This window comes from Rhinatrema bivittatum, chromosome 18, assembly GCF_901001135.1.
Source record: "Rhinatrema bivittatum chromosome 18, aRhiBiv1.1, whole genome shotgun sequence".
Taxonomy (NCBI): Eukaryota; Metazoa; Chordata; class Amphibia; order Gymnophiona; family Rhinatrematidae; genus Rhinatrema; species Rhinatrema bivittatum.
The window spans coordinates 28,652,458-28,680,451 of record NC_042632.1 but is presented as its reverse complement, the minus strand read 5'-3'; the positions used below and the strand labels follow the sequence as shown (position 1 = coordinate 28,680,451).

The 27,994-nt window shown below is 39.0% G+C and overlaps 2 protein-coding genes across 2 annotated transcripts in view; both read right to left on the bottom strand.

Moving 5' to 3' along the window:
* The window catches only part of LOC115079713 (protocadherin alpha-5-like), a 120,231-nt gene that overhangs the window by 84,721 nt on the left and 7,516 nt on the right, over nucleotides 1-27,994 (bottom strand). The gene's annotated exons all lie outside the window — the stretch shown is intronic.
* Nucleotides 4,612-7,137, bottom strand: LOC115080038 (protocadherin alpha-C1-like). Its single transcript, XM_029584064.1, has one exon. It carries the CDS (start codon nucleotides 7,135-7,137, stop codon nucleotides 4,612-4,614), a length of 2,526 nt encoding a protein of 841 aa, XP_029439924.1.

Below are 27,994 nucleotides of genomic sequence, written 5' to 3'. Positions count from 1 at the left end.
CACAGGTAATACAGGGAACCATATGAACAGGGAGCTCAGTTACCTTGGGGTTTTTTAAGCGGGTGTTTTAGCACCTGGGTCGGGGCAGGGGTTAAGTAAAAGTGTGTGGTTTGAGATATATAGGTCATGCTAACTCTGCTACATACTTGAGTGCAGCACTGCATATATCTCAGAATATATTTCAGAATAAGCCATGCCAAATGTAAATATTTCTAATTACATGTTTGCCTTTTACCATATTAATGACATATGCAAGGAACCAATGGGCACTTTATCATATGGACAATGTACAATGCATTCCCTGATCTCAAAAGAACTCAAAGTGAAGTTACCTTTCACTTCTAAACAATGTACCATGTGTACTTTTCATATTTTGTTGTCTTTGATCACTTGCCCATGTTTGAACTCTGCAACATTTTTTATTAACACCTATAAATTAGTGCATGTTTTTCCCACAGCTTTCTGCATGTATTTGCTCTTCTACTGTTTTATTTTGCACATATCTTATTTGCATTCTGTCCCCTTATTGCATCCCATGGAGCCACTTGCTTTTGCTGTGTGCACTAAAAAATAATATTCACTGAAAAATGGTGCTGATTTCAGCATGGGTCTTACTATATCATCCCCTAGAAGAGGCATAGAGAAGAGCAACAAAAATGATAAAGGGGATGAAAGATCTCTCCTATGATAAAAGGCTATGCAGCCTATGGCTTTTCAGCTTGGAAAAGAGATAGCTAAGAAGGGATGTAATATAAATTTATAAAATCATGAGTGGGGTAGAACAGGTAAATAAAGGAGAGTTATTTATCCTTTCAAATAATACTAAAACAAAAGGACACTCCATGAAACTAGCACCCAGCAGATTCAAAACAAATCGTAGAAATTACTTTTTCATTCAGTGAATTATCAAAATGTGGAATCTATTGCCAGGGTACATGATGAAGGTAAGTAGCATATTGGAGCAAAAAAGACATTTATACAAGTTCCTGGAGGAAAAGGCCATAACACATTATTAGCCAAGTAGACTAAAGAAAGTTATTGCTATTCCTGGGAGCAAATAACTGGAATTAGATCTATTTTAAGGGATCTGCCAGGTACTTACATAGTAACATAGTAATGATGGCAGAAATTGGTCCATCCAGTCTGCCCAGCATGTTTCTTATAGTAGTAACTGCCGCTCAGTGCAGGTTACCTTAAAGCTCTGTGCAGATTGCTCCCAAGCCTTATGTTAAGTGTAGTAATATTTACAATGAAAATCAAGCAACTATCATACCCATAACAAAATTACTGCTAGCAACATTTTTACGGAGTGAGCAGCCTTCTTGATAATTCAGACAATGCTGCTTGAACATGCTTTGCTTTTGGACTTGGCCATAGAAACAGACCTGTGCTTTTTCCCTAATGTCTGCATATTAGTACCCCAGACCATAAAAGTCGGAGCCCAACATTGGCTGATGACTGAATCCAATTCCCCTTTTTTTAGCCCACCATCAAAGCAGAGAGCTATGTTGAAGTTGCCTTAAAAGCATCAAGGCTAAATGGTTAAGGGTAGTAATCCCCATGCCTTCTGTTAAGAGTAGTAATTGCCACTCTGTGCACCTTTTTCTTAATTTCCAACCTCTAGCCTTTAGGGATCTGCAGTGTTTATCCATGCTCTTTTGAATTCATTTACTGTTTTCATCCTCACCACCTCTTCTGGAAGGACATTCCAGGCATCCACCACCCTCTCCATGAAAAAGTATCTCCTGATGTTGGTTCTGAGTCAACCACCCTGGAATTTCATTTTGTGACACCTAGTTCTACAGTTTCCTTTCCAGTGGACCTAGATTGGAGATAGGAAGCTGGGCTCAATGGACCTTGATCTGACCTAGCTGTAATGAAATTACTTAACCTGATTCTGACTACTTTGGCTAAGAATGTATTAGTTAGGCCATAATGGATTCAGAGTTCTCAAGCAGACATATGACTGCAACAATTATGAGAATAGAAGAAGCAAGTACCAGGTGTGAAGAATCTGTGGTGAGAGAATTAGGACTGCAAGAGAAAGCCTGATCTGTGTTTTGGGAAACTGCCTGTGTTTCTCACAACACTATTTCAGATATGCAAATGGAAAAAGTATAACTAACAAGAGGTGGGGGAGGGAATTGGCAGGGGGACAGACAGAGAAAGAGACAATCATAATCAGATGGATTCATTCCTGCTCCTGGGGAATTATTAGGCTCATTTAAGGGTATAATGCCTGAAGCTTCCTTGACCATTCATTTTCTCCATATAATCTTTTTCTTCTCCTTTCTATGTGGTTTCCCCATTAGAGATAATGTACTAGAGTTTGGCTGTGCTTGTCTTTTGTTTCTCTCTCTCTCTCTCTCTTTGTTTTGTTTTGTTTTTTTGTATTATCTTTCTATGCATTGATCTGTTCAAGAAATTTTCTTGGTTGTTTATTCAAAACCTTATTAATAAAAATAAAAAAGAAGAAGAAGATATGAATGTGTTAAACCAGAAAGATAGTGTCTCCCTATATTGCAGATCTATACTGTATATAAAGTTGATATTAGCATGCTCAGATCCCAGCATAAAACAATTCAACATTTCAGCAATCTAAGGGCCTGATTTGCTAAGGCTTTTCTCTTATTCTGTGTCTATGGGAAAAATGCTTAGTAAATGAGGCCCTAAGATAGATTTATTTTATGCTCTGCTTTTCAGCACTTCAAAACCAGTTACATTCAGGTACTGCAGTTATTTTGTTGTCCCCAGAGGGCTCACAATCTAAGGACAGGATTCATCATTCCACACGGAATGATGAATCCCATGAAAAAGGGGGCGGGGGAGCGAAGTGGGAGTAGGCCTGCAAATGGCCGCAGCCGTTCACACAGCAGCGGTGCAATTTCGCTGGCTGCAGTGTGGCCGGCTGCAGCCTTTCAAACAAATAGTGCCACCATAAAAGGTGGTGCTATTTGCTGTGCTGACTCCTCCCCCTCCCCACCTGACTCCTCCTCTCCCGGTCATTTACATTCTATCCTTCCCACCTACCCTCCCCTTTTTCTTGTGGTACTTAGGCACCTGATCTCAAATTATTTTTATTTATTTTTTTTTTAATTTTATTTAGTAATGTAACATTGTTTTTTGTTAGTTTTTATGATGATGATTGCTCTATTTTACTTAGTTTATTTTATTTATGGTTTCTGTTTAATGTGTTTTTTATGTTTTGATATTTTAAACCATTTTGATTAAATTATATTTGTAAAAGTGATATATAAACACTTTTAAATAAATAATAAAACAAATAAAAATTAAAAGAGACTTAAGACATCCAAATAAGCAATAAACTATAATTTAGAGTATAGAGTCAATATTTCTTCTTGCCTATGAATTATGTGCAGCAACAATCTTAAATCTATTTTTCTAGTGGTTGAGAGCCAGTGGATAACTTGCAAGTCAACAAAGGTCTTCATATCCTTAAAATAAGAGCATAAGAGGTGCCTTGCTGAAAGTGATCAGTGCTCCAGCTGGTGTTACTTGCTAGACTCCAACAGATGGGAAAGTCTAATCCCAGCTGTTCAGTCCCAGAAGTGTGAAGTAGAAATATCCAAGTCTATCTGGTTAATAATTTTTTATGGGCCTGTCTTCCAGAAACTTGTTCTAGTATTGTTTGCTAGAATAACTAACCATTCCATATTAATATGTTCTACCCCACTCATGATTTTGTAAGCCTGTATCATATCCCCTGAGAAAGAACAGTTAGCCATGGAGAAAAGACTGTATATGACATCTGTATAAGGCTTAAATTTGCCTTTTCTGAAATAAGGAGGTTTAGTGCATTATTTATTAAGACATTTTCTCCATTCTATGACAATAAGAAAAAACCTTTAGTAAATTAGACTCTTAGTTATCCCAGGAGCAAATTGCTTAATATTCCCATGATAAAACTAACCCCAAGATTCATCATTCTGCTATAAATGTAACGGAATGATGGCCCATGGGAAAAAAAGGGGCAGGGGCAAAAGTATACAGCTGGCCACAAATTTTTGCCTGCTGTAGTTGTAGCTGGGCCGCACACTTTCACTCCAATAGCACCACAAGAAAAGATGTTGTTATTTCCCACGGTACTGCCAGCAATAATGTGGAAAACATTATTGTCCACAGTGCTGATGGACCATAACCTCACCCAAACCCCATCCACACTCCTCCCTTTCCCCTGATTTAAATTGTACTACCACGATGCGGTCGGTATGGCGTGTGTTAGGACGCAATAACGACGCATCGCAGTTTAAAGAATGACCCTGTTAAGATTGGCACGTCTTCAGAAAGATAATGTAATCATGTAAACTATCTGATCCACTACTGTGTACAGTGATGGCACTAATGTATAAGAAGAGAAAAACCATGAGGCATGACATCTAAGTATGACAGGAAGAGTTAAGTAAATCCATCCTGCAAAACCATTAAAAGATGAAAAGAATCTGTGAACTTGTAAGATTTATGGCTTTTCCTATTCTGTTTTGAGGACCTGAATCTCTTGAAAACAAGATTTCCAGTGTTCCTGAATATGGCTAGAATACACTATTTTTAAACAGTTTTACTTACTGTAAGTCAAAGGCTATACAGGTTAGTTTAAGTCTTTGAGGTTTTTTCAAAATAGTAAAAAGAAACGCATAAAACATTTGTATAAATATCTGTTAATTTCAAGATATTGCTTACCACAAGAATCACATTAAACTGCTCTTCTTTCGTCTTCTGTGCCTGTACAGACAGCTTTGAAAAATGTAAGTTCTTAAGATTTCTCGAGTCAGAAAAATTGTTTTCTCCATGAACTAGTAATAAATTGTTGTTGCCAGGACCAAGTTCTAAAGATGTTTTGTATTGACAGGTGCCAGAAAGGGTTCCGCCGCCATTTATTTCCACAAGATCTGATGTTATTAGCTGAGGATTCTGTGGAACCTGAACACTAGATTGATACTTGTCATAGTCATCCAAAATACAACAACCTAAAGGACAGTATGTGGCGTAGGAATTAGTCCTAAATTGATAAACTTTTAAGAAAACAAGGAAGATTAAAAATCCAAGAAATACTAACGAAATGCTTGCCAAAGATATAATCAAATATAGATTCAAGTTTGTAAGTTTTTCTTGTGGTTCCAGAACGTCGTCAAAGTTTGGAAGGGATTGAGGAATCGAGTCAGCAAATAGTATGCCGATAATGACCGTTGAGGACTTTGCAGGTTCTCCGCTGTCTTTCACGAGAATAACCAGTTTCTGCTTTATAGCATCTGTAGATTGTATGGAACGGGTAGTTCTGAGTTCTCCCGTCGCTGGTGAAATCTTAAATAAACTGGAATCAGAGGACTGCACAATATGAAAAGATAGCCATGCATTCTGTCCACGGTCTGCATCATGAGCTACTACTTTGGTTACTAGGTAATCCGCGTTCACCTGTCTAGGAACTATTTCCACTGCTACCGACCCATCTCTTGTAGCAGGATACAAGATAATAGGAGCGTTGTCATTCTGATCCACAATAAACATATTCACAGTTAAAATTGTACTCATGGTTGGTGTACCGCCGTCTTTGGCTTCAATTTGAAACTGAAGATCTTGTAGCTCCTCAAAGTCAAAGGACCTCATTGCATAGATACCCGCATGTTCGGAGTTTAAGGCTATATAACTGAAAATGGAGATACCATTAATCTCTCCTTCTCTTAGAGTATATGAAACGTGGCCATTTGTTCCCAAGTCCGGATCAAAAGCAGATACCATACAAAGTAATGCTCCAGGGGGGTTGTTTTCTGTAATGAAAACGTCAAGCGATGGTTTGGAAAATTGAGGTGGATTGTCGTTCACATCCGAAATTTCTATTCGTACAACTTTAGTAACGGAAATCGGAGGGGAACCAAGATCGGTGGCAGTAACGGTAATGTTGTATTGACTAATCGCTTCGCGATCCAAAGAGCCATTAGTAACTAAAGTATAATAATTGTCGAACGAAGATCTAAGCTGAAATGGAATGTTAGCAGGTATCTGGCAAGTTACCTGGCCGTTTTCCTCTAGATCTTTATCCACAATACTGAGAAGGGCAATCACAGTTCCAGGTAGTGCATTTTCTGGAACTGGACTGGAAAGAGATGTTATGACTACCTCTGGGGCGTTATTGTTTATACCGCTAATTTGCACAATCACCTTGGCCGTGCTGAACATTCCAAAAGCACCTTTATCTCGGGCTTCTATGTACATCTCGACTACAGATTCCTCGGCATCTAAAATCCCATTTACTTGAATTTCTCCCGTTTCGGCATCTATGAGGAACAGGTCTTGCAATTCCTGAGGCGTGCTGCTTCTAAAGGCGTAAAGAACCTCTCCGTTTTGACCCTCGTCCAAATCCGTGGCGTGTACCTGTGTCACTAGGGTACCCTTGGGGGAGTTTTCTGCTACTGTTGCCGTGTACACTGAATTTTCAAACACCGGGGCGTTGTCATTGGTATCGAGGACAGTGACAATGATCTGGGCGTTGCCGTTTCTCTGTGGTTCTCCACCATCTATGGCAGTGATTACGAGGCGATGAGTAGACAGCAATTCCCTATCCAGTGCTTTATCTAGTACCAGTTCTGGATATTTACTTCCATCCCTGAGGGTTTGTATTTCCAGTCGGAAGTGATCATTAGAACTAATGGTATACGTTTGAACACTGTTGGTACCTTCATCTGGGTCATGGGCGTCGGGAAGCGTAAACCGAGCGCCAGCAGATAAAAATTCTGCTATATTTAAGCTATACTCATTTAAAGGGAAGCGGGGGGAGTTATCATTTATATCCAGTATTTTAACTCTCAATTTATGTAGCTCAAGAGGATTTTCCAACACAAGTTCATAATTGAGGAGACATGACCTTTTAAAACCACATATCTCCTCTCTGTCGATGAGCTCATTAACAGATAAAATCCCAGTATATGTATCCACATTAAAATATTGCTTACTTGAACTGGAGATGATTCGAAATTTCCGCAAGATCAATGTAGCTGCATCAATTCCTAAATCTTTTGCTACATTCCCAACAAATTTACCGTACTCGGTCTCTTCTGGAATAGTGTACTCGATTTGTCCATTCACGGTGTAGAAAATCAAGCAGAGCAATAGAACGAGATCCATTCTTGTCCTTTCCGACTCAGCTCGCCAAGATTATTCCAACAGTATAATCCAATTCAGTTTAGCACAAACTCTTATATTTTTCTAAGCTGTGGCTTAATATTGTCGGTTCTTGTTCACTCTCTAGGTAATCATCACTGTACTTCCTCTGATACTGAAGGAAGACTGGTTCACCGTCAGCTCGCTTATAGCAAAAAGCTTCTGCGGTAAATGATCATTCTATTGTATGCCAGCACTTCCTGTGGTGGACAGCGCCACTTAGAGTTCGAACAATTAATTCCAATTTTGAAAATGTTATATTTTTAATACAGTTGTGAAGTTGAAAAATATTTGTTATAACAGTTAAAAAGATCATTTAGAAATCTATTAAATACTGAATTGTTGAGAATTAGTTCATCATGACTAGAACGTTTCTCATGGATCATGAACCAAGTAGCATTCATTTTAAGCTCCAAAGTTTTAAATACATTTGTATTCTTAACTCAGTAAGTTTAGCTAGGAAAAAATCAGGAAGATCATATTTGAAAATTTAAAAAATGATTTAACTTTTATGTAATGTGCACCACCAAATTGCAAGCAACTGGTTCTGCTATCAGTCAGAATTTATTCATATGGACTTAAAGGTATTTTACAATTGCAATGAAATTTAAATTAAGGTTATCACTGAACCATGATTCTTGGGAGGGGGGTTGTTTTTGTTTTGTTTGTTAGGAAGATGATAATTTAATATATATACATGAGATATTGAACATGAAGCTATTTGTAAGCTTTGCAGAATCCAGAGAAATACGTTTCAGATCTACCCTCAAGCTGCACCATAACAGTCTTAGTTCCTAGATAGAGCTAGGGCTCAGTCCCTTGTTAATAAACTAGTGATGAAAGAAGAATAAAAAGTAAGGGGTGCCAATATCAAGAGTTAAAAATAAGGAAAACGCTATGTTTCCTGACAAAATCTACAAGGGGATCATGTAAGGAGTAAAGTGCTGAGCAAACTGATCCTGTACTAGTTGGACAGAATGGGGCTGGCCAACAAAATGAGGAGACTATATAGAGGAAATGCAAAGACAAAAAATGATTGTTGCCTATTTTGTTCAAGATAATACAAAACCCAGAATTGCTTGCTGTTCTTTTACTCCTGGGAATCTGTTTACCACAACCCAGGAAACTATAACTACAAACAGCTCTAGAAGCATAAAGTCGATGGTAAAAAAAAAACTATAGATATGTGAACAATTCATTATTAAACTCGAACCAGATGAAATTCAAACTTAAGTTTGATGGGGAAATGCAGATATTCTTCAAACCTACTAGGGAAACTAGAGCTAGAAAGAAGTCTAAAGCTGATCTGGCATATCTGATTAATCCACAGTGGATTTCCTCAGATCCACTTTGGATTTTCTAATGATCAGTTTTAAATTTTCCTGCTGCTGTGACTTCAAAAACGTTTGATAGAATCTGCTCCATAAACTAAGAATTTTATATGGGGTAGTCAAACTTTTTTTCCAAAAGATTCACACACCTCTAATAAAGAATTCTACAGTACAATTATATAACAAAGTCCACTGGGTGTTGTTGTTCCTTAATTATATGTATAATACATACTACTTACTAAACTACATTCCGCTTCACTAAATTACATTCCTATCCTACAGAAAGTTTAATTCTGTACTTAAAATAGTGAATCAGCTTCTGTCCTGCATAAAATCATGTCATCCAGTTAGGGTTTAGTTTATATTGGCACAGCACAGAGCCTTTCCTGAGTATGTTCAACCTCTTTAACAATAATTTAAAAAAAAAAAGGTTTTTTTTTAATATTCACCCTTTGCTAATGCTGCAAGAGATTTTGATGACTGAACAGGGGATATTTGTCAAAATTAAAATACTGGTTTATAGTTAATTTTAAATCTCTACCTAGCCAAACAGATCCAACAACTTTTGGTAAAACCATATTTATATGCAAACAAATCAAATTCATTGCTTTATTTGATTTAAGTTTAGTTCCATTAAAGTCTATAGGGGAAGCAAAGAAATGTCTTGTTTGGAGGAAGTTAGACAGAAAAGGGCATGACAAAGTAGGAGCAGGACCAATCATTGTTGCTGCCCTTTTTCAACAAGTCTACTCTGCCTATTAGATGAAATTGAAACTGAGAATACATTGAGCAGTCACAGTTTTGTTCAGTCATTCCCCTATTGGATTTCTGAGAGAGAAGGCACAGATTATGAAGCTCTTTGCTTCAGTAGTTACATTGAAAACAAGATCACTAAAAATAGTTTACAGAAGAAACAAAGTGTGCTGTTAAAGTCACTCCCTAACACTGCCTTGCTGTGGCTTTGGGTGCTACCTAGTAGCAGGAGAAAGTCTGTAATACTTCTGAGAGGGTTGCAGTGTGTATCATCAGAGTAAAACACCTACAGCTGACACAGGCAGATTGCATGTTTCTTACAGCATGTAGAGTGTTTCAGTACTTCAGTGACTTAGACGCAGCCTCCTGATTTCTCTGTGAAAAGAGTCAGTGTGGCAGTGTACTGATTCTTGAGCGTGTGACTCTTACAATAATTTTGTCTCAGCACTCAGTAAGCAACATCAGTTGACTCAATGTGCTCTGCTTTTGACAAAAGTGAATGATTGGCTGCTGTCTCTGAGATGCACAAACATTGGAACACTATAAGCCCGTACCCACTAGTGATCTGTTTTAATAAATTCCATCATATCACTGACATCAAGAGGCAAATATGGCAATGGGAGAGGAAGATGGATGCCACTTCCTTCAGGGAGACCTGGGGTCAGCTCAAGTAGAAGTGACGGGGATGAGATACATAGGATGAGGACCATAAGTCTTTCTACCAAGCTCAGAAGGGATATTTTTAAAGATGGGGTGAAGAGATTTGGGATTGGCTGGGAAGATGGAGCAGTCACTGTCTGCTTCCATTTCCACTGTTAGTAGGGTGCAGGGAAAGAAAAGTCACATTCAGTTGAGGATTGCAGCAGCAGCAGTGGGGGTATGCTAGGAATAGGAGGACATCAACCAAACATGCACAGTCATGTTCAATTCTGACCAGTGTCTTCAGCAAATGTTTTCAGAACCTAATGATTCAGATGAATCATGTGAGGGATTTGAAGACTTAGAGGAAGGGGATATTGAAAGCTAGTAGCTGAGGTTTTGAAGAACCTAGTTACTAGAGTGATATCCAGTGAGCAGCCATAGGCAGTTAATGATCCTATTGGGTCCAAGATCATCACATAGGAAAAGCAGGCAGTTGAGAGCATGAGATGCCTCTGGTATTTTAACTTCTCATCCACTCTCAGTCCCAGCCCTAGCAGCAGCAGCACTCTAAGACCCAGAGAAAGGATCCCACAGAACATCAGAGATGTGGAAGCATTTTACAGTTATGAAGAATCAGCATTTTATAGAATGCATTTACCGCTGAAAGTCATCAGAAGAGGGAAGGTACAGTTTCAGGGGAGGTTGGTGCTAGTCTGGGGGCACAGTTCTGCATTCAAAGCAGCAGAAGCAGGAAAGACACAGCAGTATCTCCCAAGTTGACTCCCAGGTCTCTTTCACAGTGAGGTGACAGGCCAGTAGCCTCCTTCCCTGAATCAGTGGCAAGCCACCATAGAGTTGATCAAGTGGTGACATGAAACATTGAAACAAAATATTGCCCTGGATGATCAGCTCCTGCAATTGGTTGAGAACATGGGACTTAAGCAACTGTTGCACAACTTAGCCTCAAATTACAAAGTTCCTTCCAGAATAACATTTAGTAGGCAGGTAACACCCTACTCTGTACACTCAGTGCAATGCCTGATGCAAGCACAGTTAGCCCAGGTGAAGGGGAGTAGCCCCAGTATCCATTTCACCAGTGACATCTGTAATAGCCAGAATGCTACACATGCTTACCTCTCCCTGATGGCACACTTGAGGTGGCTGGATGAGGCAGGATCAAGCAGCTGCACTAGCAGAGGCATACTAGCAGGGTGCTGCAAACCCTGGTGATAGACCACATCCATACTTTTGCCCATATCTTAGTAATCATAAATTGGGATGATGGAGAACTCACAGCTAAACTGGAAACAGATGTTTATTCCTGGAGATTTTATTACAATTGGTGGCAGAAACAGCTAGATTATTGAGCAGTGGGGGCTACCAGTGGATCTGATGATTTGCACACCGGGCAGTAAGGGACACCAAACCAATATATAACCCTTTGGGGTATCTGGATTTGGTTATACATGATGCAGGCTGTACAAGTCATAGAGAAATATCTATAGTATCTGAATGCAATCCACTTTGATGTGGCTGAAAAGTGGAATATAAATAAAATAAATAAAAAATAATAAATAAGTTTAGAAGCCCTTCAAGGATGCCATCAAGGATATGAGTTCAACGACAGACATGCTGGGCAAAAACATCTCCACAATCCATATGCTGGAAGAGACATTACAGGCTTTCTGGCAGGAACAGGGAGTGGCACTAGAGGTGTTGGTACTCATGGACTTCTTGCAACTACAACTGCAAAATGAGCTCAAACCCTTTCTCAGCTGAATTCTTGCATACTGGCAATCCTGTGTGACTCACATATAAAAGGGAGTATCACCCATCAATACAACTATCTGACTTACTGAAAGGAGAACCTAGTGGGTAGAATGCAAGAATGGAAGCACCAAAAGCAGCAGAGCAGTAGGAATGCAGCAGATGAAATAGTGGACTCCTCATGCAATACTGTCAGCATCACCAGCAGCCTGAAAACTATCAGTTCCCCTCACCTTTACCTAATCCCTCTTCTCCATGGCCTCCACACAACAGGCTCATCTGCCATAAGCTATAGCTTTAGTGGTTGGCAACAGAGACTAGAATCCCCCCTCCCCCCAAATAAAGAAGATCCCTACAGTCACATAATACCTTGGAGAGCCCACTGAGATCATGGACACAGACCCATTGGCATACTGTGCACACTGAATACCATGATCTGGCTGGACATCACTAAGATTGCCCAGCATTTCCTTTGCTACCCACAAAGCAGCATGCTTAGTGAACAGGTATTCCCAATGGCAGGGAACATCATTCACTGCCAGCACCAAAGTCAGTAGAAAATTTGATCTCCCTTAAGATAAACCTCCTATTTGGTTTCCCTGAATTTCCATGTAAATGGTATGAGGACTCTCATCTTTCCTGTTTGTAGCTGCTTTGATGCTCTGGGGTTGAGCTTCAGTGGTGGCTGCCTCTCCTGTTTAGGCATAGTACTTCTAATTTAATGTCCAATTCAGCTTTTTTGTGTGCAACTGTAGTGGTGACCTTTCTGTCTGACCCTGAGCTTCAGCATTTGTGCCTTCAAGGAGAAGAGTGCTGGCTGCTGTGAAATTAATGCCTGTCACTGCCGTTTATTTATTTATTTTATTTATTTTTAAAAGCTTAAATACCACACTCTACTAAAATGCCTGAGGTGCTTTACATAATAAAAACATACACAAGCAAAATGGCAATGTTCCTGTTACAAAAACAGAGATTAAACATAAAGGTGAAGAAATGCACTGCAAGGAAGGCTAAATAGCCCACTAAGCAATAAATTTTATCGTCCAAGTTTTCTGTATTTTTTTGATGTCGGTTGATAACATGGAGGAATATTTAGCTATAGTGTTCCTTCATTGGAACGTCTGTTTAAATAAAAAGGTTTTCAGGGTTTTTCTAAAGTTTTTTGTGTCGGAGGTATCCCATATTGAATCTGAAAGGGAATTCCAGAGTCTTGGTCCTGCGACAGAGAATGCCCGGTTTCTGGTAATTTTTTAATCTCATCAAGTTTGCAGTAGGGATTTCCAGCAAGATTTTCTTAGACATTATCTTGTTGATTTATAAATACAAAGAGCAGTACTTAACCAAATAATATGTCATTATGAAACAGCTTAATTATAAGCATAATACTTTGAATTGGATATGGCAAGCAGCAGTAAGCCAGTGTAAGGAAAATAGAACCAGGGTATCTGATCTTTAGGGTGAGCATCTTTCAGAAGATATGCAGCAGAGTTTTGGATTATTTGCAAGGGGTGAATTGTGAAAGCTGGTAAACAGATATAGAGAATTGCAGTAGTCCAAATTAATGATTGCAAAACCAAGCAGAAATCATAGGTTTCAAGATGGGGTTTTAGATGGTTTAACAAATGCACTTGTAAAAAGATAATTTTATAGTGGCAGAGTTGAGGCCCAGGTGCAGGTCTTTGAAGTTAATTACCTTGCAAAATTCCAGTGGTGGGTCTGTGGTCAAGATGGTAGCAGAGACTTCTTTGCACTGAATGCTTTTTGCTGCAGTATAGAAGCAGCTAGAGATTAGAATTTTTAGTTTCTTTAGGAAAGTTTGACATTTAACACAGCATTTCCCAACTGGGGTGCCGTGGCACATTAGTGTACTAGGACAGTCTTCAGCTGGCTTGCAGAATATCCTCCCACCAGCAGGAGGAGTTAGAGAGCAGTGCTTATCTGCTGCTGCTGCTGCTGCTGCTGCTTCTGTTTTCCCCCTCTGCTAGTTCGCTTGTCCTCTACAATTGAAATGGCATGAGGGACCCTGTAGACTCATAAGTTCTGCTGGCCCCATGCAGTTCTGATTTCATAGGGAAACAGGCATAGAAGAAAGATGCAGTAGCAGGTAAGTGCTGCTGGAAGAGGCAGCTGAATTTGCAAGGAATCTGGGGGTATTGGGGGAGAGAGAAGAGAAGCAAACAGAAAGTACTGATGTCAAGAAGGGAAGAGGGTAGGACGGGAAGGTGATTGGCAGGGGAAGGGTGGAGTAGAGAGAGAGGGTAGGAGAGAGGTTGGAGAGAGGTTGGAGATTATATCAGGGGAGGGGTGGAAGGAGAGGGTAGGAAAGGGAAGGTGAGAGAGATGAGAGAGCAAGGAGGGGAAAGTAATGGTGATGATTCCAGTGGGATGGCAGAAGAGAGAAGAGAGGGGAAGGTGGTAATACCAGAGAGTGAGGGTAGAGAAAAGGAAAGAGAAGATGACGATGCAGGGGTAGAGGGGAGAGAAAAGGGAAGAGAAAGTGATGATACAGGAGGCAGAAGGGAGAGAAAATGAAAGAGAAGATGCCAGGGGGTACAGAGAAGGTGATGATGCTGGGAGAGAGGGGGAGAGGGATGGGAGGACAAGGTGATGATACCAAAGGTGGTGGGGCAGGAAAGGAAAGGGAAGGGAAGAGAACATGATGATGACAAGGGTGGTGGAGAGAAGATGAGGATTGCAGTTGAATAAAGGAAGAGAGGGGAAACGACGGTAATGATGTGAGGGGGTGGGAGATGAGGAAAAAGGGAAGAGAAAAGGTGATGATGTGGGGGGCAGGGATGGAGAATGAAGATAAGGTGATGATGCCAGGGGTTAGGGGAGGGAAGGAAGAAAAGAGAATGATGATGATGGGGGTGGGAGATAGGAAAGATGTTGGTGTGCCGTGATAAAGTGAGCTCAATCCCAGGTGTGCCATGACACAAAAAAGGCTGGGAACCACTGATTTAACTGAACAATTCTTAACTGAGACCATTGATTGTTGCTTTAAATGCCTGGCGTTATCCCAGCAGGGGCACATAGAATTAGAATCTCTGATGTGAGAGAGAAACAACAAACAGTGCTGATATTCTTTTTTTAGCCATATGTCTGGATCATTTTCCTTTGATACATACTTTTTTTTTTAAATAACTATTGAAAAGAAGTTTTCACTTTTTGGCATACAGCATAAAACAAAAAGTAAAAAAAAAAATTAAATCCAGCCCACACAGACTCTCAAAAACCTGCAAACATACCAGTACAAGACATTAATATTTGAATACATTACAATACAATGTGCTACAGAGCAGAATATATAGTATGCCCATAGTACTGATGAGCCAGAACAATGCGGTAGACGGTCTAGTAAGCCAGGAAGCAGGTGGAACAAAATTAGACCAGTCATTTTAGTTGCAGGGGTATTTTTATTGAAGAAAGAACAATAGCTCAACTCAAAACATAGAGTGCCCAAATTGCCCAACTCTGGCTGAGTTTCGCACAAAATTAGGACTGCATCAGGGGCTTGTAATACAGTAAATCGATCATCTCAGTAGGAAATCAAAAACTGCCCTTAAGGCAAAAATCCTATAAACTCAAAGCAATGTATTGAACAAAATCATCCAATTGCAGTGTAAGCACATATAAAAAATATTCTTGTATTTAAAAGCCATGCTAGTCTAGATAAAAATGGGTGCTCAGCCCTGCAGAGTCAAGGAGTAGTGGCTTAATATATATTGAAAAAATGCTGCAAGATGAAGCATTTCCGATACTGAAGGTTACTTTTACATCAGCTATGCTTTTTTCTGCATGTGTTATCTTGATTTGTCCTCATTTATTTCAAGAATTGTTTATCTGTTTATTTTTTAGTGACCTTGGGCTTGCTATCTGTACAATCCCTCCCAACGCAGCTTTTGTGGGCGAAACACAGTGTCCATGTCTGGGGATTTAACTTCCTGATTTTTGTATATTTGAAATTCCGAGTTCTTCACAAATAAAAGTTGAAATAGCACTTTCACATCTTTTGAAGTTTTCTCTTGAGCATATATGTTTTGCCATTTTGGTTCTGGCCATCAAAGATATATTTACATTAGTTAGGTCAAGTGGGAAGAGGCTACATCCCAATTTGTTCCTCTTGGGTATTGCTGGAAATTTAAACTGGAGGTTTCCAGTTAGAAGCAGAATTTCTAGTACATGCTGACCTTGCTGGGAGATTGACTAGGTTACCTGAGATCTGCAACAGCTAAGCTTAAAAAAATAAATTAATCTAACTTTCTTCTATAATTTTTCCAAGATATATTGTTTTTCCTACTGAAAATTTGAACCTATTCTTGAGTGGGATGATTTGGTGTTTCTTTCAACAGGGATTGTGATTTTTCTGCTCTGTTGAAATCCGTATGTATGGTTGTTTGAATTAAGTTGAAAAAAAAGCTCTTTTTTTCTCTACTTGTTCCTCTTGGGTGTTGCTGGAAATTTAAACTTGAGGTTTCCAGTTAGAAGCAGAATTTCTAGTTCATGCTGACCTCACTGGGAGATTGCCCAGGTTACCTGAGTTCTGCAAGGGCTAAGCTTAAAAATACAAATTAATCTGTTTAGTCATCTCAGCTGTTAATTCCCTCCCTCCCTATCCCTCTACCCACCCACCCCTGGGTTTACTTTCTTATATAGTCTTCCCTGGACTCCCAGATAATTAGCTTCAATTACTTCATCTCCCATTACATAGTAATTTCTTACAGATCAGATAATAACTTTAATAGTTATATGGATTGTAATAATTGGTTTTCTTCTACCTATTAATCTTTACTGGATAACTTTAATACTTTTAGTTTTTACTTCAAATACCTACTAAAAATCTTTGATAGTTCCCAAATTTTACCTTTCCTTACCTTATCTATATTATTCTAGGTAATCTGTGATAATTTAGCAATGTCTTTCATTCAATGCAACAACTGTAGTGCTTATGTCCCAAGGCCTATCATTTGGAGAATCAATGGTTGTCCCGTTTGCCTTCAGTTGTCTGCAATTAAAATGGAGCTGCTTCATCTAAGGGAGGAATTGTCCAGGTTTCAATTAAACTCCCCTTCCTCGAACAATCCAGTATCTCTCTACCATCTCCCCCAGAGGTTACGGAATCCCAGGGGGAAAATGGTTTACAGAGGGCTCTGGTAGAACAAGACATGTGACAAACAGACACCACCTTCCCCAACTTTACAGCATTCTTTGCAGCAACCACCACTCCCACAGAGATGTTGGACATCCAGGATTCAAAAACCCAGGAGCAAGTGGATAACAGTGGGCTCTGGCAGAATAAGGCCTGGAATGAAGAGACACACACTCTTCCCAACGTTACCCCTACATAATGCATCTTCTGCATTGGAGAATGAAGAAACCTCAGCAATAGATGTTGAATTGATTTCTGAAAGTGGTGTCACCCAATGCACCCAGAAGCCCTTCAACAGAATCAAATGTCATAAAAGAAATCTGTTTCTGCTGGGAGATTCAGTCATCAGAGGAAACAATTTGGGAGCACTTTTTGATGGTGACACAATAGTTAAATGCATTCCAGGATCCTCAGCAAGTAGAAATGCAAACCAGATAGTCCAAGTCATTGAAGCTGAAAGTAGGAACTTTGATATCAGTGTTATCATCCATATGGGGACCAATGACCTCAGAAAGATATCCAAAATCTAGGCAAGATGATAAGACACACTGCAAAGAATATTGCCTTTTCAGAAGTATTACCTGTTCATGGAAAGGGAAATGAGAAGATATGACATTTAAATAATTTCAATTCCTGGCTCAAAACCTGGTGTACAGAAAATGGTTTTGGATGTATTGGAGGCTGGGGTCATGTATGGAGCAGTAAAAGGCTATATGGTAAGGATAGCCTACATTTGTCCACAGCAGGAAGGTTGATGCTAAGTGAAAAATTCAGATCATATATTATAAGGCATTTAAACTAAAGAATGGGGGTGGCAGGAAATGGCCAATGAAATTGGCATGTTACCCCCAAGCTATACAGGAGGTGGAAGGAGAAAATAAAATCAATCAGCCCAAAAAAGCAGAAAAGGTGCCTAGGAATTGCTACAAATCAAGGGAGAAAAATGACTACAAATGCTTGTAGTTTGGGGAATAAAATCTCTGACCTGCAAGCCCTAATGGTGGAGGCAAACTTGGACATTGTTGCTGTTACAGAGACAGGTTCACGGATTCTCATGATTGGGATATGGCCATACCAGGCTATGACTTGTTAAGTAAGGACAGAGAGGGGGGAGGAATAGCTCTTTATTTCAAAAACAATATCCAAGCTACTGAACTGCATGGAATGTGGGGTAGGGAAGAAGTATTATGGGCCGTCCTAAAAAAAGATGATGGTGCATCCATTTTTACTGGTGTGGTTTACAGGCCTCCGATTTAAACAGAAGAACTAGACAGAGATCTGGTTGAAGACATCAAAAAGTGGGAAAGAAGGGAGAAGGGCTGATTGTTGGAGACTTTAACATGCTGAATAAAGACTGTAAAATCCCTTCCGCGGAATCGACCAGAAGTAGAGAGATAGTGGATGCCCTGCAAGGAGCTTTTTTCAAACAAATGGTAATGGAACCCATGAGGGAGGGAGTTATACTCAACCTAGTGCTCACTAACAGGGATATTATCTCAAATGTCCGAGTACTTGGTTTGTTCTGTTCTTACTTAGGTGCCCACTTCAGTAGCAGTGATCATCAAACAGTATGGTTTGACATCGCAAACAGGATAAGGAGGAGTCAAACAAAGACCCGAGTTTTGACTTTCAAAAATACAGACTTTGTCAAAATGGGTACATACCTGGAGGTAGAACTAGAAGACTGGGACCAAAGGAAGAAAGGATCAATGAACACCAGTAGTTCTTTATTGAACTCCTGGTGTTTATTGATCCTTTCTTCCTTTGGTCGCTACTGCAATATTGGATCAATTTCCGGTTTGATTTTTTGGACCAAACTAAAGGGAACAATCACAAAAACAACAAATTTATATGTTAGACAAGTAAACAAAAGTAAGCAAAATAAGAAACTGATCTGGTTCTCAAAGGAGGTGGCTGACATAATAAAAGCAAAAAAAGCAGCATTCAAGAATTATAAAGGATCCCAAAAAGAGGAATACAGGGAAGAATACCTGGTAAAACGGGGAGACAAAGAAAGTAATCAAGAAAGCAAAAAGTCTGACAGAAGAAATTGCCAAAGAGGTAAAGCAAGGTGACAAAACATTCTTCAGATACATCAGAGAAAGGAGAAAGGTCCAAAGAGGTATAGTGAAATTGAAAAGTGACCAGGATACTTTGTTTTTGGGTACTTACCAGGTACTTGTAACCTGGATTAGCCACAGTTGGAAACAGGATGCTGGGCTTGCTGGACCCTTGGTCTGACCCAGTATGGCAATTTCTTATGTTTTATGTTCTTATGTTCTAATGTGTGGAGAGAGATATTTCAGTTCGGTGTTCACTAAAGAAGACCCTGGAGAAGGACTGTCACTAGCTAAAAGACAGTGGAAGGGGGTGGAGCAGAGGAAACTCCATTTACAGAAGAGAATGTATGAGAAGAGGTAGGAAAACTGAAAGTGGACAAAGCCATGGGGCCTGATGACGTTCATCCCAGGATACTGAGGAAGCTCAGAGATGTGTTGGCAGGTCTGCTATGTGACCTATTCAATAGATCCTTGGAAACAGGAGTGGTGCCGAGTGACTGGAGAAGATTGATGGTGGCCCCACTTCACAACAATGGGAGCAGAGAGAAGGCTGGAAACTACAGGTCGGTTAGCCTCACATCAGTGGTGGGAAAATTAATGTAGACTCTGCTAAAGAAAGGATAGTGAACTATCTACAATCCAATGGGTTGCCTGATCCAAGACAGCATGGATTCACCAGGGGAAGGTCCTGTCAGATGAATCTGATTGGTTTTTTTGATTGAGTGACTAGAGAATTGGATCAGAGAAGATCGCTCAATGTGATGTACTTGGATTTTAGTAAAGCTTTTGATACGGTCTCAAATAGAAGACTCATGAATACAATGAGAAGCTTGGGAGTGACCACCAAGGTGGTGGCATGGATTACAAACTGGTTGATGGATAGAAGGCAGCGTGTGATGGTAAATGGAACCTACTCTGAAGATAAAACAGTGTTAAGTGGAGTGCCACAGGGATCAGTGTTAGGACCAGTTCTATTCAATATCTTTGTGAGCGACATTGCGGAAGGGATAGAAGGTAAAGTTTGTCTACTTGGGGATGATGCTAAGATCTGCAACAGAAACCTGAAAGGTTTTATTGTTTCACAATCAATGACAAACATTATCCACTGGAAAGAAATCAGTAGAACTAGGGTTCACGAAATGAAACTCTAGGGAGGATGACTCAGAACCAATGTCAGGAAATGTTTCTTCACAGAAAGCGTGGTGGATGCCTGCAATGCCCTTCCGGAGGAGATGGTAAAGACAAGAACAGTAAAAGATTTCAAAGGGACATGGGACAAACATTGTGGATCCCTAAAGGCTAGATGATGTGAATGAAGAAAAGAGTTCATGGGGGTAACTTCTTGGTGTGGCAGTTACTACCCTTAATCAATAAGCCTTTATGCTGTTCATGGAACTCCCTCATTGCTCTCTGCTTCAGCAGCAGTGGGAAAAGAGGAAAAAGGGAATTAGATTCAGACCAATAAGGACTTTGAATTGCACAATCTGGGAAAATGAATAAGCATGGGAATAACTTGCTGATATGGCGGTTACTACCCTTAACCAATAAGCCTTTATGCAATTGATCAACTCCAACATTGCTCTCTGCTTCAATGGCAAGAGGTAATGGGGAATTGAACTCAAACAGCAACCAACAAAGGCTCTGACTTTGGGAGTCTGGAAAACTGATAATTATAAAGGTGGCATGTATGGCCAGCAGTTACAACCATAAGCTTGCTGGGCAGACTGGATGGACCATTTGGTCCTTTTCTGCTGTCACTTCTATGTTTCTATTAATTTACCTCATGGTTTTATTTTATATGCTGAACTTAATTGTTATGTATTATCTCACTGTCAGTATCAGCTGTGTAAAATCATGTGTAGTCATGTAATCAATAAGAACTAGTTCAAACCATCAACTGCTTAACATCACACCTGAGACCTTGAAAACACTGCTCATGTGATATTCCTCATTGCCTAATTGAGCTTCACAATAGCAGCTCCCATAGTTGGACTTTCTAAAAGCCCTTTCCTCCAGTTTGTCTTATTAGTTCTCTATTCGTACACCTAGAAGGTGCCTTAGTGATTCATTATCAGACTCTGGAAAAGGAATATTTGTTTAGAAAAATCTTAATGACTAGGTAGTGGGCAAAGCAGCTGATTGTATAGGGGTTTAAAATTACTAGTTTACACATAAACTTTTTTGTATTGTTAGTGTTTGTATATCTACAATGTAGATATACAAACACTAACATTTTTAAGGTTGTGCTGTGTATGGTATAATAGATATGAAAACTGAATGTAGAGGGTTTACATATGCAGTGCAAGTGGTGTGAATGAAATATGTTTAGAATAGTTTGTGTGATAGGGCGTTTATAGAATGTTTTAGTGCTATACTTAGTGTATTAATGAGTCCTGATGTCTAACACTTACATACATGTTGTATACTTGTAGGGTATGTGGTTTTTGATTTCCATACTGTTCTGAGATCAAAATTGCCTTGGATGTGCACAAAGTGTTTGAGAAAATGAGAGGTAAATGGTTTAAAAGATTTGCATACTCATAGGAAATGTATGAAATGCAAGTTTGAGGTCTGGCAAAATGAGTGTATAAGATAGAGGCCATATAAAGATTTGATATAAAGGAAAAAGTACTTAAATTATGATAAAATAGATGGTTTGGTTATGTCTAAACTAAAATAGGTGTTAGCATATATTAACATTTAGACTATGTGACAAATAATTAATTTGTGTTAAAGGAGACCATGCTTTTCTCATAAAATCTGGTTTTGTTTGCTTTATCCATGCATAGGCTTAAAATCCTTTATATGATTGTAGTACAGGGTTATAGGAGCCATATTTGTCCTCAAAAAATTGATGTTTTTTCCAGGTTGTAATGCCTTTTATTTGACCACCTTGAGAATTATCCAAAAATGTACATGAGCTATGGAGACCACAGTGGGCCTTTTCTTACAAGTTACATATCTGAAGGAGGCACCTATGTGATCTCCAACATTTAAGTATAGGTATTTCTTTTTTTTTTTTTTTTAATTCTTTATTTCTGAATTTTACATAATGTTACAATCATAGGGATTTTGTTCCACATAAGTACAATATCATGCTGCATCGTTCATAATATGGTATAATAAGAAAAGAAAAAGAGGAAAATTTTTCATTTCTGCAGCTTATGATATATATAAGTGTTTTTTTCTTGTTTCAAGTCTTGTTCAATGTAAACTGTTCCATGTAAACTGTTCTATGTAAACTGCCCCCCCCGGCAGTAGTTCTTCTGTTAACTGTGAACCGGAGTGATATGTATTGTATACAGGAACTCCCGGTATATAAAAACTATAAATAAATAAATAAATATAAGTATAGGTATTTCTAATGTAGATAAAAAGATTACCACAACCTATTTAAAATTTTAAAGCAATAACATTTTATGACTACTCACAAGTGCCACCAAGAAGCAAACTCTCATGATTTCAGACAGAATATGAAAACCAATATAGAAAATCAAATATGATGATGTTAGGTCAGTGATAATTTGTTCCATCTAAAAACAGAATACTTTGAGTTTAGAAAACATTGACTACAGACTGGTTTACCAATACTGGTTCACTTTGTGACCAACTTGCAAGTCTTTCATGACTCTTGGATTCAGATCCACAGCTTGAAAAACACAGCTGTAATTTTTCTCTCTGAACATACTTAGACTAATCCTTGGACTAATTCTTTATAAGGTTTTTGTAGATACTTATATTATACACTGAAACTATACATTCATATCCCTTAATCATTGCATTTTCAAAGTATTGTGATTGCCATGTCAGTCCCCTTGAACATGTAGAAATAAGGGTCAACAAACAAACTGTAGGTGATAAATCTGAGTCCAGCATTTGAGAGTCAAGCTCCCTTCATCAAGTCAGTACTCAGATCACTGACCTGATGAAGAGCGCTTAGCTTTCAAAAACTAGTCACAGATATATTAAGTTAGGCCAATAAAAAGATATCATCTAAAACTTGTTTGTTGACCCTTATTTCTCCATTTTCAGAGCAAACATTCAAAGTACTTCCAATAAAAATTGAGAATATTTCAGCTAATGGTAAGATTAATTACTTTACTTTGAATCCATTCATTTTGCTCAATTTTTTTTTTTTTGATGAGGAAACCAAAAGTTGGTATCATATTTTTAATGTAGCCCACCAAGGCGTTTGTACATGAGTAATAGCATCTTTCGCCACATAGAGACCTCTATATTCAAGAAGACTCGCAAGAAGGAAGCAGAAAGATATTCGGACGACTATATAACTAACTTGTTCTTTCATTGGGATGGCAAATGAATGCATTATGAGACATAACATGTTCATAATTTTAGCCTTACCTCTGTAACCGTATTGTTTTCTTTTTCTTCGATACTTTGAATCTGCATGTCATTTTTCTTAAGCATTGAACCAACATATCCGATATAGCTGTATGTTTGTGAGAAGTTTTTGGAGCCTGTAACTTTAATGAAGTCTTCTGGGAAAACAGTGATAGCTTGTGCGTGAACATGTCCTCTGCAATTGTCAGACCCATTAACACAACAATTGGAAAGTGGACACTTAGAGTGCTGGATCTCAGTTAGTGAGCGCAGTCTCATCGTTAATAATATTAAGATAAAAACAAGAAAAAGAAAAGAAAGAGAACATAAAGCGACTATTAAGTAGAGATTTAAATTAGAAAACTTTCCATGTTCTGATTCCTCACTAAAATTTGGAAGAACCTGGGGAAGGGAGTCTAATAGCAGTATTCCGAGAGTAACTGAAGACGAAAGAGAGGGGGCGCCATTGTCCTTTACAAGGATTGTGATCTTCTGCTTTGTAACATCGCTAACTTTAATTGCTCGTTTTGTTTTGATTTCTCCAGTCTGTGATGAAAGATCGAATAGGCTAGGATCGGTTGCTTTCAGTACATGGAAAGTCAACCATGCATTCTGTCCCGTGTCCTTGTCATCCGCCACTACTTTGGCAACCATATACCCGACATCTGCGGAGCGAGGAACTATTTCCACCGGAATTGAACCGGTCTTTGAAGAAGGATGCAAGATTTCGGGGGCATTATCATTTTGATCCACAACCAACACCTTCACTGTCACTGCAGCCGAAAATTGTGGTAAGCCACCATCTTGAGCCTGAATTTCAACATCAAACTCTTTTAAATCCTCATGGTCAAAGGTGGACTGACTGTAGATAATCCCACTTTCCGAATGCATTGCGACATATCTGGAAATCGAAACTCCTTGTATGAGCCCATCTAGGATGGAATAGGTGACGTAACCATTCTGCTCTGCATCCGGGTCAGAAGCTGTGATTTGGAAAATGGAAGCACCGGGGACATTGTTTTCTGTGACAGGCACGGTATAGGAAGAATGTGAAAAACGTGGCGCGTTATCGTTTATGTCAGATATCCGCACTAGGAAAGATGTGTTTGTGGACTGGGGTGGGGAGCCAGCGTCAAAAGCTGTGACGGTAATATTATATTCTGATTCCATTTCACGGTCCAAAATGGCGCTTGTAACCAATGAATAATAATTGTCAAAGGACGATTTGAGTTTAAATGGAATATTTAGAGGAATATGGCAATTCAAGTTCCCGTTCTCTCCGGTATCCCTATCACTTGCCGTTAACAAAGCCACAACGGTTCCTAGTAAGGCATCTTCTGGTACTGGACTGAAGAGCGAGGCGACCGTCACAACCGGAGCGTTATCGTTGACATCAATTATTTCAATCGAGACCTTGGAAACCGCAGAAAGAGCAGGGGCACCTCTATCTGTGGCCTGTACAAACAACTCGTAAACGGTTCTGTCCCAAAGGCCAGCCATCCCGTTCAGTCTTATTTCTCCAGTTTTGGAGTCTAATGCAAAAAGATGTCGAAGTTTACTGGGGGTTTTGCTTGAAAAAGAGTAAAAGACATCTCCGTTTGAACCCTCATCTAAATCCGTGGCTTGGATTCTGACCACCACAGAGCCATTGCTTTCATTTTCCAGAAGACTGACCTTGTAGAGTGGGCGATCGAACTCGGGGGCGTTATCGTTGGAGTCTAAGACATTAACCGTGACCTGAGTATGGCTTGACCTCGGGGGAGTCCCGGCATCCTCTGCTGTCAAAATCAGCTGGTGAACCGGCTGCTGCTCTCGATCTAGCGGACGCTCTAGCACAAGATTTACGGTTTTACTGCCATCACCATTAGTCGGCGTCTCAACAGCAAAATGGGCGTTTGGGCTGAGCCTGTATTTATTGACAGAATTTACTCCACTGTCGGGATCTTGTGCCCCTTCTAACAAAACGCGAGATCCTGGAGGTGTAAGCTCTGTGATATTTAAAATATAATTACGTGAAGGAAAGCTAGGTGAATTGTCGTTCACATCAAGTATTTCAATTTGAATAGCAAACAGTTCTAAAGGGCTCTCTACCACCAGCTTCAAGGTAATGAAACATTTGTTTTCAGACTCACAGAGCTGTTCCCTGTCTATTCTGTCATTGACAGACAAACATCCATTGCTAATATTCAGATCAAAATACTGCTTACTTTTGTCAGAGATAATCCTAGTTTTCCGAGAGGCCAGCGAATTGACATTTAATGCAAGATCTTTGGAGACATTTGCAATAATTAAACCAACCTCTGATTCTTCTAAGACTGCATATGAATATTTTCTGGAAGAACTACTGAAACCAAAGCAATTGTAAAATAAAAATAGGAGCAATCGCGCTGTCTTCTTACCAGAGCGGAGCATCTTTAGCAAAAACAGTATTTTGTTCGCCCTTGAAGGATGCAATAAACGTATTCCGAAAGAGACTTAGATTCCAAGAGATTTCAGCTTCAGAGAACAGTGGTTCCTTTCCATCCCCTGGTTTAATCTGCAACAGTGTGAGGTTATTGCTTTGCGTTTCTAGTTCCAGAAATTGAGTGCCTGTTCAGATATTCACAAAGCTGGCCAGCAGCGACGCCCTCTGCATTAGGGACGAATTGTAATTCCTCGGCTTCTAAACGTTCCTTTATTTGTATGTATTGCAAACAAAAATATTATTTCTTCAACTGCTTTATAATCCGAAAAACAAAGGGCTATTTTGTTTCACATGTTTTGAAAGTATAATGCATGCGTTTCTAAACACATATTTGATGGTGGTACGTGATTAATTAAAAGGTTTAACTCATTGCTTTTGATGTTCAAAGATTTACAGAATAGGTTATGCAATTTTTAAATTAAATCAAATATAATATAGACAAAGTAGAGCTTTACAAGCTCATCTTCTAGCTCAAAAACAGTATTCATTTCAGTCTAACTCTACTCATTGATTCTTTGGCACATCTGCAATGGTTCGTTCTCTAAATCAAACACAAGCGAATTTGAACACATCCAAGATTCTTTCATATTCAACTGATTTTACATAATTATTGGCAAAACAAAAATTAATACAGTTGGTTAAAGGAAGTGCTTTCGCAATTAAATTAAAGAAAATACTTCTACCGATCATGAATTCTTTAAAGCGATAAACATATGTTTTTGCTACCAACAAGAGGAAAAACCTCCGGTATTATTCACTAATGCTACTTGTATTTAGGAATCCATAAGCAAGAGCATGAAAGCAGGATTTCAAACTTGGCATTTTAATAAGGTAGGGGTGAGAAATCAAAGAATTTAACTTTTTCACCAATCAGCCCCACATTTAGCAATTCTTATCTGACAATAGAAGACCTCTAAATCTTGCTCTTAGGAGCTTACATAAGAATTGCCATACTGGGTCACACCAAGGGTCCATCAAGCCCAGTATGCTGTTTTCAACAGTGACCAATCCAAGTCACAAGTACCTGGCAAGTACCCAAACATTAAATAAATCTCAAACTACTATTGCTTAATAATTAATAGCAGTTTATGGATTTTTCCTCTAGGAATTTATCCAAACCTTTTTTTAAACTCATCTACACTAACTGCTGTAACCACATCCTCTGGCAATGAATTCCAGAGCTTAACTATGCACTGAGGGAAAAATAATTTTCTTTGATTTGTTTTAAATGAGCTACTTTCTAACTCATGGAGTGCCCCCCTAGTCCTTCTAATATCTGAGAGAGTAAATAACTGATTTATATTAACTTGTTCAAGTCATTTCATGTTTTTGACCTCTATCATATCCCCCCTCAGTCGTCTCTTCTCCAAACTAAACAGCCCTAATTTCCTTAGCCTTTCCTCATAGGGCAGCTGTTCCATGCCCCTTATCATTTTTGTTTTGGCTTGAAACATTTAAAAAATAAAAACTATTGCTAAGTTGTTCATGTTCTGATATATGCTCATCTCAGTAGTCATTATCACCAAATATTTGCTTTTTCTATTATGTACCCTTACCTTCAACTCTAACATCTAAAGTCAGGCACAGGAAACTATCTCCAGACAAAACCCTTAAAATTATAACTGAATTCTCTTTTTCTAATCCATAAGCTCTTCAGAAGACTCACACTCATAACCATATTTATTCACTGCTTCATATAACTCTATCAAGTTAAGGCAGATAAGGACTGAAGGCCAGGGCCTATGTAGCCTGACCATTCCTGCTGCCATACCACAGAACCTACCAATTTCATCCTTTATCTTCACTTTTCTCACTTCTAAATATCCTCTGTACTTATCTCATATAGTCATTAATTTTGTTCCTGGTTTGACTTTTTAAGCCTTCACTAAGAGATTATTCCATGTATCCACAACCCTATCTGTGAAGAAATATTTCCTTGTTACCCCTGAGTCTACCTCCTTTGTGCCTCACAACATGACACTTTGTTCTGCAGTTTCCTTTCCCCTGAAAAAATGCTTGTTTTTGGGCATTATTTATATCTTTTAGATATATAAAAGTGTCTATCATATCCCTCTTCTCCATTTTATGGTTATATATATTTAGATCTTTAACTCTCATATCTTAGGGTTTATGATACAGACTCTGATAGTTGTCCATACTGCTTCCACTCTTCCTATATCCTTTAAGAGATGTAGCCTCCAGAGCTGGACACGGTATCTTAGATAAGGTTGAACAGTGGTTTGTTCAGGGGTACAGTGATCTTATTTTTCTCCTAATCAAGCCTCTCCCTATGGATTCTATCATTCTTCTGGTT

Excerpts from the sequence above, each read along its gene's own strand:
- LOC115080038 (XM_029584064.1), bottom strand. The coding sequence starts at position 7,137 with ATGGATCTCGTTCTATTGCTCTGCTTGATTTTCTACACCGTGAATGGA.